Source organism: Ursus americanus, chromosome 25 (assembly GCF_024610735.1).
Source record: "Ursus americanus isolate L20-20 chromosome 25, mUrsAme1.1.p, whole genome shotgun sequence".
NCBI lineage: Eukaryota > Metazoa > Chordata > Mammalia > Carnivora > Ursidae > Ursus > Ursus americanus.
This window is the reverse complement of record NC_142151.1, coordinates 8,590,330-8,605,908: the sequence shown is the minus strand read 5'-3', so window position 1 is coordinate 8,605,908 and position 15,579 is coordinate 8,590,330. Positions and strand designations below refer to the sequence as shown.

The 15,579-nt window shown below is 53.3% G+C and overlaps 1 protein-coding gene across 8 annotated transcripts in view; it reads left to right on the top strand.

The window, feature by feature from the left end:
• Window positions 1-7,700: 7,700 nt before the first annotated feature.
• CHD4 (chromodomain helicase DNA binding protein 4) overlaps window positions 7,701-15,579 on the top strand; it is a 28,567-nt gene continuing 20,688 nt past the window's right edge. For 3 of the 8 annotated variants that reach the window (XM_045781148.2, XM_045781145.2, XM_045781144.2), the window contains exons 1-10: window positions 7,702-7,853; window positions 8,722-8,899; window positions 12,478-12,599; window positions 12,796-13,011; window positions 13,229-13,347; window positions 13,468-13,709; window positions 13,965-14,092; window positions 14,323-14,458; window positions 14,612-14,790; window positions 14,977-15,216. In XM_045781148.2, the coding sequence (XP_045637104.2) occupies window positions 8,800-8,899; window positions 12,478-12,599; window positions 12,796-13,011; window positions 13,229-13,347; window positions 13,468-13,709; window positions 13,965-14,092; window positions 14,323-14,458; window positions 14,612-14,790; window positions 14,977-15,216 (1,482 nt within the window). In that variant the 5' untranslated portion in view covers window positions 7,702-7,853; window positions 8,722-8,799. Of the gene's footprint in view, window positions 7,854-8,721; window positions 8,900-12,477; window positions 12,600-12,795; window positions 13,012-13,228; window positions 13,348-13,467; window positions 13,710-13,964; window positions 14,093-14,322; window positions 14,459-14,611; window positions 14,791-14,976; window positions 15,217-15,579 lie in introns of all 8 variants that reach the window. The other 5 variants (XM_087855568.1, XM_045781149.2, XM_045781151.2 and 2 more) reach the window with 5 other exon arrangements.

The following is a 15,579-nucleotide window of genomic DNA, read 5'->3' as shown; positions in this document are numbered from 1 at the left end:
ACTGTTTCCCTGCATTCAGTACATCCAGGGTGTCTATCATGAGAATAGAGAGGCAGGAATAGATGCCGGAGATGTAGCAGGCAGAGGGGGAATGAACAGAAGAACCTGACAAGTAACAGGCTGGGGAAGTTTGAGAACTCTTGTAGCCAGCCACTGCCATTTTCACAGGATTCTCCAATCACTGAGGCCACAATAGGACAGATGTGAGATGTGGGGGGATCCAGAGCCCTCACCCCGCATCCCAGAGTACCCCACTTGTGGCTTAGGAAAATCCAAATGAGGAAAATGAGAATATCCTAAATGGACGGAGAAGAGCGTTAACAAGTTTTGGAGATACTACCTATGCCAGGATCTCCATGTAGTGCTTATCACTATTGATTATATTGTTTAGTGATTGATTATTATAATAATCTCTGACTTAGGGACGATTATTCTCCCTATTATTATCCCATTTTACAAATGAAGCACCCTAGAGAAGCTGCCATCTGAAGGTCACACAATCAGGAAGAGGCACGGTATCTATTTGGCTCCCAAACTGCTACTCGTTGCAGTACATTCCTCCGTATCTCCCCTTCCTGGGGCTTCCCACCTTCTCACCTCTGCTCTGTCCCATCCACCCTCCCTGGTTTCCTTTCTCCTCCTCACCCAGGCCACCTCCCCCGACTCCTTCTCTCACCCTCTCTGCTCCACTACTTCCTCCATACTCCTAACCCACTTACCCCCCCCACCCCCGCACACCTGCCCCTTCCCCCTCCACTGGCCCCAGGTTCCTTCACAGAGCACCATGCGGCTGCGTCAGCGCATAGAACTGGGCTCACTCACAGTTCCAGTTGTGTCGAGCCCAAAACACACCCCATCAAGGCCTTGGAAGGGAGTAGCTAGGTGGTGGCATACCCAGGAAGAATGGCTCAGCCTTTGTGCAGTTGGCCATGACTCCCCTCCCTTAGCCGGGAGGTACCCAGCATCTCCAAGGCAGCCCTCCTGCTTGTCCACCAACTAAGCTAAAGAGGAGATCTCCCCCTGGTTCCCCTCAAAGTTGACCTCCTTTGCAGCCATGGCCCCTCCACATGGTGGGAGTAGCCGGGGGAAGAGTAACAATCGTTGGTCTTGAAATAAAACCAATTCTGAAGAACCAGGGCCAAAGTAAGGGGTCCTAAGGGGGCAGGGATGCTTCTCTCTTAGCCCTGAACTATCTTGAGGGAAATTCCCACAGGTTGCCCCCTGGGGTCCCATGGAGGAAATGGGGAGGGGGAGGTTAATCTCACACCACAGGCCTGCCTTCTTCATTCTTTCAGGAGACCCTGGAGACAGAGGGAGGCTGGGTGGCTCTCACCATGCTATATCCTTTCCAGAGGAGATAGCCCTGAAAAGTGAAGTTTCTCACATGGGCCTTGGGGAATCCCAAAGTCTCTCAGAACCAACCTGAGCGGGTACTAATTTCAGCTCTGTCACTTCTTGGCAATGTGACTTTAGCAAGTTACTTCAACTCTCTGAACCTCTGTTTTCTCCTCTGTGAAATGGGGATCATAGTATCTACTTGTTGGGTTGCTGTGAGGTCAATGAGATCGCCTTGGAAAGGCACCTGAGAGAAATCCCAAAAGGGGGAGCTCTCTTTTCAACAAGAGTGTGGGGAGGAGATGCTACTGGTAAAGTCTGTTTGTGATGCCCAAGGGGAGTGTTTGTGGAAGACAGCAAGGGCTTCAAGGTGAATCCTCACCCAGACAGCTCTGCCAGCAATCAGAACCAGGGCCAGGGGATGGGTGAGCGAGGCAGGCTGGGCAAGTTTCCATGGTGCTAGGTCAAGTAGACAGTTTTCAGGGGCAGTGACTGGCCTGTTGCCCTCTGGGGGCACTCTCTCCCCACTAGGCCTAATGTCCATCCCACAGACAGAGGAGTGGGTAGAAAAGTGCCTGAAAGGGAGAGGAGAGGGGGCATGGGATGAAGAACCAAGCAAAGGAGAAAGGGCAAGAGAGGAGGCTGGAGGGGAAGTAAGGGCCCGGGCAGGCACAGGGTGGGGCTGGGAGAGGGGCCTAGGGCAGGAGGGCGGGAGAGAGCCTGGGAGGGAAAGCGCTGAGGAGGGAGGAGGGAGGGACAGGGAGGGAGACCAGCGGCGCTGACACAGCCTCGATGTGTGGAACTGGCTGGGGTTTGGCCCACAGGTCAGGCGTCTGGCAGTATTATGGGATGGAGAGGCCTTAAGAGACAGGGAGAGTATTATGGGCTGGAACAGCCTTAGGAGACTGGGGAATATTATGGGCTGGTGAGGCCCGGATCCAACTGGAGGCGGGAGGAAGGGGTGCGGGGCGGGAAGGGGGGGGGTGGTGGTGGAAGGGAATATTATGGGCTGGAGGCCTCCTGCGACCAGAGGCAAGAGTATTATGGGCTGGCAAGGCCTTCGGTGGCCAGAGGGGGGAGCAGCGGGGGATGGCACCGGCTGCATGTGACTGAGGGGGGGCCAAGTTGGGGGGGTGGCGAGTGGGGGTGGGGGAGCATATTATGGGATAGCTCTTTGTACCTACTGCGGGGACTGCTTCTCCAGAAGATATTATGGGATGTCGTGTGTGGGAGGGGGAGTGGGGCTGGGGGGATTATTATGGGATGGTGGTGCAGAATGGGGAGGGCCCGAGGAGCTCTTCTCCAACCCCCCCACCCCTTACTCTCTTGCCGTCCTCTGTAAGGTCTGCCTTCTCTCTCAGACGGCCCAAGGGGAACACCTGAAATCCACACCCCCCCCCCACGCACACACTTTGAGCACCTCAACCCATCCTAGGCATCTCTCCTAACTAGCAGACACCTCCAGGGTGCTCAAGGGGAAAGGCAGCCCCTGGGGAATGGAGAGAAAGCCCTAAAGCAGGGTTGTAGTGGCCAGTGGACCATACCTCCCACCTGCAGGGCGTCCCCTTGGCTCCCAATCTCCTTGGGCCACTCTCCTCCCCCTTCTCCCTCCACAAAGTGGGGGCCCTTGATCTTCTTCCCCTCCCCCCTCCCCTCCATTTCCTCTCCAGCTCCCTCCACAGCCGTAACCAGTAAAACAGGCGGCCAGCTATTATGGGATGGCTGCTCCCGGCAGCTCTGCAGGGAGGGGGCGGTCACCGCGGAATGTCTCTTGTGGGTGGCTATTATGGGATGGCCGCCTCTCTTTTTTGGGGGTGGGGTGGGGGCTAGCAAGGAGGATTATTATGGGATGTGCCCTGCACAGCTGGGTGGGGCCGTCCTGGGTAGGTGAAGCTTTGGGGAGGTTGGTGGGGGGGCGGGTGGTGAGGAAGGAAAGGAAGGAAGAGGGAGGGAAAGGAGCTGGGGAGGGTGGGGTGAGCCCTGGAGTCAGACCTGAGGCCTGGCAAGAGTAACTGGCTGGAGAGGTTCTTCTGTGACAGCTGTTTGAAGGGGCCCCTGGGGCAGGCTAGAGCTGGTCAAATCTGAACCCTGGACACCTGGGTCCTTTTGCAGCTTGTCACCTGCAGGGTTGCTGTGTCCAGGGCCTGGGTTCTGGCTGTGTGGCACACCAAAGGGAGTAGTGCTGCTGGGTGACCACAGTACCCAATACTCTCCTCCCCCTTTGCTTTCTTGGATTTGAGCCTTGGGACCACAGCTCAGGTAGGTGGTTGGGCCAGGGGGACTTTGCAACCTTGCAGTCACACCCAGGGAACAGAGGCTTGGTTGGCTCCTGAAGGACAAATGCCTGGCCTGTCACCTCCCCCCCCAAACCCTGCACGACCTGCATCCTGTCTGTCCATCACAATGCACTGTCACTGTGGCTTTTCTTCCCTATGTTGTCTTTCCAAAGCCTTTCTTCTGACAAGGCAGGAGAACACTGGTCCCTTAGACCTCTTATATGCAGAGTTTCTGACGCTCACGGAAGCTAGAGATGTAGAGAGAGCATGTGCTGAAAACTCCATGGACAACCCACTCTGGGTGTTATTCTAGGTTCTTCTGTACCATGGGATGGAAACAGAACTCTAAGGTAACCGGCTAGAGAGACTGTCCCCCTGGGTGCATTAATCAGGAGATTATCCCACCCTTAGTCTCTGTGGGCCAATCATGCTAGTGGTTTATTTGTAATTTATCTGGAAGGGTAGCATGGGGCCAGAGTAGGGAGTGGGGGAGCAAAGAAGCATAAGGACCACAAAAGCAATACATAAACACACACATCCTAGCCCTCCCTGGAACTCAAGAAGAGAGGAAGGGATTCTAATATTCTCCTTGTGGTGGGAGGAGGGAGAGATGGGGAGTAAGAAAAGGAAGGGGATAAGTGGGTAGAACTTGCAGGGCTAGGGGCAGAGGGCTATGGGGGACAAAAGTGATCCGTGTTTATAGTCACAGGCACAAAGCTGTGACTACCTAGTTATAAAACTCTCTTCCTGGTTTATAGTACAAATCACTGTAGTAATGGGGTGTGTGTGTATATATATATATATATATGTATATGTATATATATATATATATATACATATACATATATATACATGTATATATGAAGAAAAGGCTATGGGACAGATGGAGATATTACAGAAGGGAATTTGAGGCCCAGAGGCAGGCTGGATTCCCTGGAGAAAAGAGGAGAGAGGAGGGCACAATAGGTATCTAGCAGCTCTACATGCCAAGGAGAATCTTGTTGAAAGAAGGTATACCCACATTATGGTATCTTAAAAGAGCTGCCTCCTCTCCCCTAAGTGAGGAGTACAAGGTCCATCCTTAGTACTCAGAACAGTCATGAGGGAGGGTTTACACAAATGAATGGGCCTAATCTTGATGTCATGAGAATTGAATGAGGAAGACTATGGCAGCCTTGCAGAATGGGGGAAACAGCCTGCACGCTACAGGGATGTGGCAAAAGGGTGGTCCAGGGAGTTAAGTCAGGTAGGAGTTCGTGAAAAGACGTATCAGCATCACTGGTGTTCTGCTTGGAAGCAAAGGGATGGTAACTTCTTGAAGCAAGCTCTTACCTCTCTTGAATTTATTTCTCCTCGCCCCATCTCCTGCCCTGGGTTCCCAGTGGAGGGCAGAGTCCTCTGGCCGGGCCCTCTTTCTAGGAAAGTGGTATCAGAAGAACAGTGCAGAGACGCTGTGAGGGTCATCCTACTCACTTCTGATCAGGAAGGAGGAGGACGTGCCAGTTTCTCTCCAACCTGTCCCACAGCCATGGCCTTGGATTTGTATGCAAAAGGCACATGAGAGCAAAGAAAGACATTAGCTCTGCCTTGGGGGTTGGAGGCAGCGAGGCAGTGGTGCTGGGACATTGGCTTTCAGTTGGATCCTGGTTCTCCAGGGATCAGGAAGAGGGAAAAGTGACAGGTTTATGGGATCAGGCTCTCTGAGGGCTAACAGGTCTTAAGATTGGGCTTTTAGACTTTCTAGGACTGGGTCCCCAAGGTACCTGCAAGATAGGCCCAGTCTGGGAAGGGGAGGGAATACGTTTGAAGGCTATCTTGTAGCATAATTGAATGAAGGAGGACTTGTACCTGGGATGAGGGAAGATGGTGAATATTACACATCAAAGGGTTTTTTTGGATGGAGAATGGGACCCCAACAAGATGCGAATGGGGGCATTTGGAAGTATGAGACTTCAGGATATAAACAAGAAAGTGGTTAAAAAATACAGGACATTGAGGGTAAGCAGAATTTGGTGTTCAAGAATGAGGATAACAATTCTGGCACGTTAAGAATCTCTCAAGAAGGAGGCACATGATGATATTATAAGATTTCTATACTAGAAACACTGGATAGATGGACATTGCTTTCCAATCAAAATCCCTTAGTGCGGTAGGGAACAGATAGGAGATATCTTGACCACCCATCTATATCGTAAATCCTTTTGGAATACCTTCTAGCCTCTAGAAGGACTGTCAAGAACCTCTACTGGGATCTGATCTCTCCTGAGACCAGTTGGCATTTGTTTTATTCTCTGTAACAGGAAATTGGGAAATAGCACTCATCAGTGTTCCCTTGACACCACGCATTCTATCTTGTCTCATAGTTTGATGGGTTGTTTATGCTTCTTGAAGGGAGGCACCTGTGGTCCTTGCATTCCCTGTGGTGCCCAGCTTGGTGCTTTACCAGGTACTCGGGCAACATCTGTTGAATGAACAGTGGTAGCAGTGAGGAGGGGGAGAGCGGGTCTTGGTTCTTGGCATATATATAACAGGATTGTCACTTCACATCTTGGTGGGATGTCCATCCATGGGAGTGGCCCAGGCCTGTTGGACCACCTGACCTGGGGAGGCAGGGTGACGTGGGAGAAGGACTGCTGAAATGTTGAGAAATAGTCTAAAGACTCCTTTCTAAAGATAGGCATTTATAATTATTATGGGATGCTGTGGCTGAATTAAACTTTATGTAAATGGCTCATCTGGCCAGCATGGTATTTGGTTGGCCTTACTCAAAACTGAAGAGCTAGAGGTAAGCATCTGGAGAATAACTGGATTTTGGTGGGATTGGGTGGGGCCCTAGGTTGACTCTCAGTTCCTGAGTGTCTGGAAATGATGGGATGAGGGAAGGTAGGGCTTGTCCTAGACATCAGAGGCTTTATGCCAGGATACTGCTTTGGCCCAGAAAGGGATAAAGGTGTGTACAAGTCGGGGCGGGCACACGGCAGTGTGGGTAGCCTGCTTCACCCTTGTGGCTCTGGGTGTTAGAATAGACTGACAGCCTGTGGAGGTGGGGAGGTTTGAATATGAATATTATGGGATGCCTGGCTGGAAAGGTATGGGGTGGTGGCTGGAGATGAAACATTATGGGATGTGACACTGGTTTGTGCTGGGAGTATTATACTATGTCTTGTGGACCACCGGCTCCTTGACATTATTATGGGATATCAGGGTGTGGGTGGGGGAGTAAAATTATGGGATATCTTTCCAGCGTTAGAGGAAAGGAGATTAGATGTCCATCTGTAGGGTGACAGTAGGGCTGCCGATCGTTATGGGATATCTCTTTGACAGAGGAGAAGTGGTTATTAACGGGCTGTGGAGTTAGAATGAACGTATGAAGGCTGAGGGTGGTGTTGAGGATCTAGACCCCAGCCTGCAGGGGCTGAGGGCAGCTCGGGCTAGGGGGTTGGTTATTATGGGATGTCAGTATAGAAAGTGGGAAACTGATTATTACGGGATGTGTGTGGGAGGAGGCCGAAGTGTCCGTTGTTGTAATGTGGGGGGGGGGGAAGTTTCTGACTATTATGGGATATCAAACTGGGGGTGGATGAAGAGTGGTTATTATGGGATGTCTGTGGGGGATGGGGATGAGTATTATGGGCTGTGAGGCTGAAGTGCTGGGAGGGGTGCTTATTATGGGATGGCCATGGGGAAGGAGAGGTGACGAATTATTATGGGATGTTAGCATTAGGGCCAACAGTGAAGAAGTTGGCAAAGGATGGCTATTATGGGATGTCTGAGGTGGGGAAAGGGTTAGTTGCAAAAGGTCTCCAATATCATGAGATGTCAACAGCCTTGGCATATAGGTGTATGGAGTGTGTGTGTGTGGGGGGGTGGTGGTGGTGGGGTGTCCGTGTGTATTATGGGATGGCCAGGAGGTGGGTGGTTGCCCGGGTGACACGCGCGCGCGCGCGCGCTCGAAGGGGGCGTGGCCAATGGTTGCCTGAGCGACGAGGGGGCGGGGGTTGCCCGGGAGACCTAAGGAGGAGGGTGGCGGTAGTGGAGGGGGGGTTGGAGTTGGTTGAGGTTATTATGGGCTGTCCGTGGGGGGGCGGGGCCTGTGCGGTGGGATTTCCCGGCCGGTGTTTCGGGCCCTTTAAGAGGCGACGCCGGAGCCGGAGCCATTTTCCCCCCTTCGGCCGCGGCGAGGAGGAGCCGGAGCGGGAGTGACACCGGGCCGGACCCAGCGCGACCTGCGGCGGCTCCGGGGTGAGGAGAGCGCGGGGTTCCCAAAGAGACGCCCCTCTCAGCCCGACCAGCCCCCAAGCTCATCCCTCCACCCACCCCTTCCTCAGACGTCCCGGACTCGCGGACCGCCCCCTACCCAGTGGAGCAGACCCTTCCTTCCCTTGCCTGCAGGGCGGCCTCCCCCACCCCACCCCCACCCTAAGCCGGCCCGAGTCTTGCTCTCCGCGACTCCCACCTCGGGCTTGGTCTCCCACAATGCCCGGCGCCCGCCCCCTCGCCCTTTGCTCACTTGCCCCCCGGGACACGTGGCCCGGCCCCCTGCCCGGTGGGCGCTCCCTCGCCCCCCGCGTCCCAGCCTCCAGCCCCCTAGAGCGCCCGAGCCTCCACGCCCCCTCGGCCCCGCAGCTCCTCGGGGGAACCTGAGTTGTCCCAGAGGACAGCCTTTGGAGAGCTGCCCTGTCTGGGGACTGGCCCCTCCCCAGGCGCAGGGAGGCGCCCCCCCACCCCCAAGTGACCTTGTGTCCCCGAGCGCCTCGCCGCCTGCCGCCTCCCCCGGCCCCCCCGCGCCGCGGCTACTCGGACCCCCCTCCCCCCCGTCACACCCTGCTCGGTCCAGCCTGGTTTCTCCCCCTCCCCACGCCTGCACCAGCCTGCCCTCGGGGGCGTCGCTCCCGCTCATCTGGGGGGCTCCGGTTGGGGAGCCGGCTTCCGGGCTGCCCTCGAGGAGTGTGGAACTAAGTTCAGCCTGAGTGGTTCGGGTGCCCTGCTAGGGTGGCTGGGGTGGGGGGGCCGCTGGTGGTGGTGGGCGGAAAGAGCGGGTGGGTGTGGGGGAGGGGGACAGTGCGCGTCACTGACTGTTCTCTCTTTCTTCCCCCCCTCCCCCGCACAGTGACTCGGGCCAGTGTAGAGGGCCCCAGGCCGCAGGCAGGAGCAGCTGGGCCAATTCCCTGGCCGGGAGCGGAAGGGGATGGCGTCGGGCTTGGGCTCCCCGTCCCCCTGCTCGGCGGGCAGCGAGGAGGAAGATATGGATGCACTTTTGAACAACAGCCTGCCCCCACCCCACCCAGGTAACATCTTCCCCAAGGGCCCAGGGCAGGAAGGAGGCATTTGGGCCCTCCCTAGCGACTCTGGTGAGGCAGGGTTGAGTTTCTCTCTCTCTCTGTGCGGAGTCTGAGGTGGAGGGCACCCGAAGGGAGTGGTTCCCTTCTGCGGAGCTCTTGTGGGAGGGGGTGGAAGCCATGTGCCTCCTGGACTCTGGGACCGAGATGCAAGCTTGCTGCACTGTCTTCAGGAATGCTATGCAGTTCCCGGTTGAGGTAGCTCGCCGGGTTGGTCGACTTTACCTTCTGTGGGTCCATGGAAGAATGCAGGTGGCTGGGACCCCTGGAGGCCGGGTGGGGTTGGGGGGGGTGGGTGTTGAGGATTGCATGTTGGAGACCAGGCGGTCATCTGTGTTAGCAGGATCCTGTGGTTGCTGCTGTGGAAAGGAGAGAGGGAGTGCTGGTTACTCTCTATCTGATTATTTTTAGCTTCTGATCAGTTACCGGTTTTCTGTGCTGTCTCAACTGTGTGAAGTTTGAATTGCGCTCCTCAGCCGGGATGTAAAGCGCTTTTAGCCAGGCCGATTGCTGGAATGTTTCAAGTGGGGAAGTGATGGGGGCTAGGGGTAGGATGTCACAGCCTGAAGGATATACTAGGGAGGGGCAAAAGAACAGAGGTGACACTCTGGGCACCCCCCCTTCCCGTGGCAAGTGGACATAATATAGGCTTTTTTCCTAGAGGCTTCTGCCTCCGTGCAGGGAGCCTAGGGTTTGGGCTGGTGGCATGAAGTGTTTGTGTAGGTGTGTTGGGGGTTGTTCTGTCTGTGTTTGGGGGTGGCTCCTTGGACTGGCCAAACCCGTATGGTTATAATCACCCTGCCTGATTGGAGTAGCCCTTGTCTCTTCTCAGATGGTGATTGATGTCATGCATCTAAGTGGATGTCTCTCTCTCATTTGTCTTTCCTTTTAAAGAGCCCTTAGCTAAGTCACCTACTTGTTTCCTTGACCTTTTTTGAGCTTTTTTTTTATGCCATTTTTTTTAATCTTCTCTGCTTATATTTATTTTTCCTTTAATTCCGGGGCTTGCTGGTCCTGTTTTTGTTTCCCATCAAACATCTTTCATTTCTGCCTTCTCTCTCCTTAGCTCTAGCAGCAAGTTGAGGTGGTCTGGGAAAGATGTTTCTGCATTTGGCATTTTCTAAGTTGGAAGTCTTCGTTTGAAACTGAGGCCACTTAAGAGAGGGGTCAGTCTTGTTACTGAGTCTTCAGCTGTTGGGATAAGAAACTTAGGCTTGAGTCTCATCACTGTGTAGGCCAAGGTGGCAAATTTCTGTGCTGTTGCCCAAGATGGGGGTGGGGTGGTGGTATTGGTAATATGATCTGATCCTTTCTGTGAGGGGCCAGAGAAGTAGTAGTGCTATCCAGCCAATGTTGGTTCCACATCTTGGCTTCCCATTGGCCCCTTGGTCTGGGGCTGCCCCCGTGTTGATTGGGAGCTGTGCAGGCTCCCAGGGTGAACTCTGCCCCAAGCTGTAGCATGACCCAGTTTTTCCACTTGCCACACCCCATTCCTGCCCCTTTCCCAAATCTTCTTTTATGTCTTAGCCACTTTGCCGCATGTTGTCTCAGCACATTATCTGCCTGAGAAGTTTGGGGGTCTTATGTGTGGATGGGTGTGCCCTTCACCTGCATGGGTTTGTCCTTGTATCCAGCTTTTCTGGAGGTGAGGAAGATGAGGAACCGAGAGAAATGTAACTTATTAGTGAGGGGGACGACATGGAGATTGCTGGGGAGAAGCCTTAAGAAAATGGTTCTTTATGGTGAGATCCAGGCTGGTGGTGTTCCATTCCCAAGGGAATGGGAGGGGCTTTCTTATGCCTGGCCTGATCCTGGGCTGAGTGGGGGGAGGCTGATGGTGCTTTGTCAAGCTTAATGTCTCGTGTTCTCTAGTATCTGCCTTGCTCAGGAAGGGCGGAGCCAGAGGCAGTTTAGGGCTAGTTCTGGGGTCAGGGGCGAGGAGCATGTGTAGGATTGAAGGAAGCATATTGTTGTCCAGCACTGTCCAGGTGCTACTCCTTTTCTCTTGGTGTAGACAGCACTCCCATATGTTGAATAGGTGGCTACTTCTAATCTGTGAGAGGTGGTTTAGGACCTATGGCTTGGACTCTTGGAAAGGTAGGTGGTGAGGAGGAAACTGAGTTGTAGAGACTTCTTGTGGACCCCTGTTCCTTAAGGTATATCTTTTGGATATCAAAAATTTGACAAGGTTGTATAGCTCTGACCATAGCTCCACTGAGCCTTTGTTAAATCTAAGTTCTGATGATTGGAAGAATAACTATGATTGAGGGAGTAACCCAGTGCCTCTTGTATTACCCTTCATGTTTGTCTTGGGTTTCCTTGCCTAGGACACATTAGAGTGGTCTCTTGAGAACTATGTCATCCCAGAATAGGTGTTAGGAGAAGGGGCATGTGGACCTGGGGCCAGGTAGTAATTTGGGAAGTCTTTGTGAGGGTAGTCTTTCCTCGGCTACCTCTCTCAACCCCCCCCCCTCCCCTGCTACTTCCTGTCCTATGTTGGCAGCTGGGTGCCCTGGGCTGGCTTCTGCGGTCAGGAGCCATTTTCCCTCTCCTCAGTGGGTGAGGCACTCCCTCCTTCTCTCCACTCCCTTCTCCACTCCCCCCCTCCCTGGGCGGGGGTGGCTTAGGAAGAAGGAGAGAGAGGAGGGAGGAGGGAGGTGGTGTGAAAGTGTGTTAGTTACAAAGGAAGCTGCATGTCCTGGCCTTCTCCTCCCCCTCTGTGCCCCTTCCCACCTATCCCTGCCCAGGAGCTCTCAGTATTACCCCCGGCTTTGTGTGTGCTCCCAGCCAGGAGAGGAGGTGGAGCCAGATGGGAGGAGGATGGGGGGGAGTGTGGAGGAGATGGTGACAGCTGGGCTGATTTGGGCCCCTGGGGAGAAGAGGCTACTGACCCAGGAGAAGCTGGGGAGGAACAGTGGAGCTGGAGATGGGGAAAGGAAATTATGTTTGGGAGTGGGTGTGATACTGGGCTGACAACTGAACCTGGGGCTTGAGGATTCTCGTGGTTTTAAGCAGTGATGACCCAAAGTGGGTAGTGAAGGGTGTGGTTTCTGGGACCCCTGGACTGATACCGTTCTGGGAATGTGGTGAAGATGTATTCTGTCGTTTTTGCCTTATGAGTAGGACCTTTCATTTTCATCCCCTGGTTTTGTAGGATATTTGGTGGACAGTTAGAGGAGGGCTAGACCTATTTCTCTTATTTGATTAATTCTAAGCAGCTTGCTTCAGCTGCGCTGGTGAACATATAGAGGACTCCTGTTAGGGATGAGGGAAAGGAGGCAGGGGTCTGGACAGCTGCCCGAGGTGGGCCTGGTCTGGCCTGACAGGCCTATTTCGGGTATATACAGCTCTCTCTTTGTCTGTTTTTGTCCTGAGTATCGGCTTCCTTCTGTGGAGAGTATAGCAGTTCTCTTCAGTGGAATCTGGGACAAGAGGTGGGGGAATAAAGTCTAAAGCCTCTGGATTAGGCTCTAACCTTTTGCTATTGATCTTTTCTCTACCTGCCTCTCTCTGCCAAATATATGTAGAAAATGAAGAGGACCCAGAAGAAGATTTGTCAGAAGCAGAAACTCCAAAGCTCAAGAAGAAGAAAAAGCCTAAGAAACCTCGGGACCCTAAGATCCCTAAGAGCAAGCGCCAAAAAAAGGAGGTGAGTGGGTGACTGGGTGTTTTGGGGAATAAGAAGAAGAAGCTCTGATGAGAACGGTTGCGGGGTGGGGGGCATTTGTTTCTTCTAGAGTGGTGGGCCAGGTCCTGGGGATGAGCCTCAGGGCTGTCCTGAGGTCAGCATGTGTGTAGCATGTGCGTGTCTGTCTCCCTCTCCCTCTTCCCCTTCCCTGCTCCAGCGTATGCTCTTATGCCGGCAGCTGGGGGACAGCTCTGGGGAGGGGCCGGAGTTTGTGGAGGAGGAGGAAGAGGTGGCTCTGCGCTCAGACAGTGAGGGCAGCGACTATACCCCTGGCAAGAAGAAGAAGAAGAAGCTTGGACCTAAGAAAGAAAAGAAGAGCAAGTCCAAGCGGAAGGAAGAGGAGGAGGAGGATGATGATGATGATGATTCAAAGGTGCCTGGACCTCTGTCCCCTCCTCTGTGCTTGCTGTTGACTTCCTGTCCTTTGTCTCCCAGAAACTGCACTGCCCCTTAGAGTGGTTTCTTTCCCCATTTGTAATGATTTTCTCTCCCCTCTCCTCCCCTAGTCTTGCAAGCTTTCATCTCAGCTCAGATTCCCTTTAGCGGTGTGGGCACTAGGTGTCAGGTCTTTGACCTTGCTCTCTCTGCAGGAGCCTAAATCATCCGCTCAGCTCCTGGAAGACTGGGGCATGGAAGACATTGACCATGTGTTCTCAGAGGAGGATTATCGTACCCTCACCAACTACAAGGCCTTCAGCCAGTTTGTCCGGTAAATAGGAGGGTCGAGGGTCCTGGGGAGCAGAGTGCTGGTATAATGTCTTCTCGCTTCTCTTTCTCTCTCTTTAATTCTTAAACTTTTTCTCTTTGTTCTTGTCTCTTTCTCCACCAGACCTCTCATTGCTGCCAAAAACCCCAAGATTGCTGTCTCCAAGATGATGATGGTTTTGGGTGCAAAGTGGCGTGAGTTCAGCACCAACAATCCCTTCAAAGGCAGTTCTGGGGCTTCGGTGGCGGCGGCGGCGGCGGCTGCGGTGGCTGTGGTGGAGAGCATGGTGACGGCCACTGAAGTTGCTCCACCTCCCCCCCCTGTGGAGGTGCCTATCCGCAAGGCCAAGACCAAGGAGGGCAAAGGTGAAATGGGACCCATCGCGGGGCGGGATGGCATGGGCTTGGGATATTAAAGACAGAGGAAGAATGGGAATGCTGTTCTGTCAGCTTAAAGATAGAGGAGTGTAAGGGAGAAATGAATCTTTGATTTAGGAGGGAAATTTGGGAAGCTGAATATGGGAAACCCGCTTAGATGGAGAATATTTTATTATCTTCCCCATCTTCTGCCTTGGCGTGCTTTTGGATTATATGATCTTACCTGTGCTCTTCTGATTTTAGGTCCCAATGCTCGGAGGAAGCCCAAGGGCAGCCCTCGTGTACCTGATGCCAAGAAGCCTAAACCCAAGAAAGTAGCTCCCCTGAAAATCAAGCTGGGAGGTTTTGGTTCTAAGCGTAAGAGATCCTCGGTGAGAGCCCAGCCCATCCCTTTGGTGAGGGTGCCCTGTCTAGTCTGGGTCTAGCCTTCATGGTAGGCACGTTAAGAGTGGGGACTATTGGCCCCAGAACGTGGTGACTAGGCTTCTTACTTGGCCGTCCTTGCTGGGATTCTAGCACCCCTAGTAAGAGCGATCCCTTCTCTAGCATTCTCTTTCCCCTTGGCTTCAGTCTCTAAACTTATTCCTTTTCATTTTGCCAGAGTGAGGATGATGACTTAGATGTGGAGTCTGACTTCGATGACGCCAGTATCAATAGCTATTCCGTTTCTGACGGTTCCACCAGCCGCAGTAGCCGTAGCCGCAAGAAACTCCGAACCACTAAAAAGAAAAAGAAAGGTGTGTTTTTTTGGGGGGTCTGTGTATAATGGGATGGGGTGGGAATGACTGGGGAAGAATCTCCCTAAGGAGATCGGGGTTGGGTTTATTTTAGAGGGGGTGGGGGGAGGTAGTTTTTTTCTAATAACTGGGCTTTCCCTCTTCCTTGCCCAGGCGAGGAGGAGGTGACTGCTGTGGATGGTTATGAGACAGACCACCAGGACTATTGCGAGGTGTGCCAGCAAGGCGGTGAGATCATCCTGTGTGATACCTGTCCCCGAGCTTACCACATGGTCTGCCTGGATCCGGATATGGAGAAGGCTCCCGAGGGCAAGTGGAGCTGCCCACACTGCGTGAGTACCTGGCCATTGTGGCCCTTTGGAACCCTCAAGAGGAAGGGTGGGGTGATAGAGATCTTTTGGGACTGGGTGGTGTTGCTGGTGTGGACTTTGGGAAGCATTCAAAAGAATGATGGGTGTGGTTCCGACTTGGGTGGGTGGGGGGTGGTAATAATCCTACTCTGTGGTCCTTTACTGCAGGAGAAGGAAGGCATCCAGTGGGAGGCTAAAGAGGACAATTCAGAGGGTGAGGAGATCCTGGAAGAGGTTGGAGGAGACCCTGAAGAGGAGGATGATCACCATATGGAATTCTGTCGTGTCTGTAAGGATGGTGGGGAGCTGCTCTGCTGTGACACCTGTCCTTCATCCTACCACATCCACTGCCTGAACCCCCCACTTCCAGAGATCCCTAATGGTGAATGGCTCTGTCCCCGTTGTACGGTGAGTGATTGACCCTAGCCAAGGTGGGAGGTGCGAGTAGTGTAGTCTAGCAGAAGGGTATACCTCTTTTATATGTAGGTTTCGGGGGACTGAGGTGCAGGAGAGGTCATTGGAGATCTCTATCTTTTAGCCCTGAGACGGGTTATTTTCCTTTCTCATGTAGTCTGGAGATAGTTTTGTCTGGGAAAGTGTAGGATTAACTTTGAACAGAGGAGTTGATGCTTTGCCAGCTCTTTTAAGGGGTGTTCTTAAAGCAGTGTTCTTCCAGCCTAGAGCGTCCATTCTGCCTTGGCACCCAGCCTTGGGGTGTTGGTAGTTTAGAATGGTTAATAGGGTCACTTATTTATTTATTTTTTTTCAGTT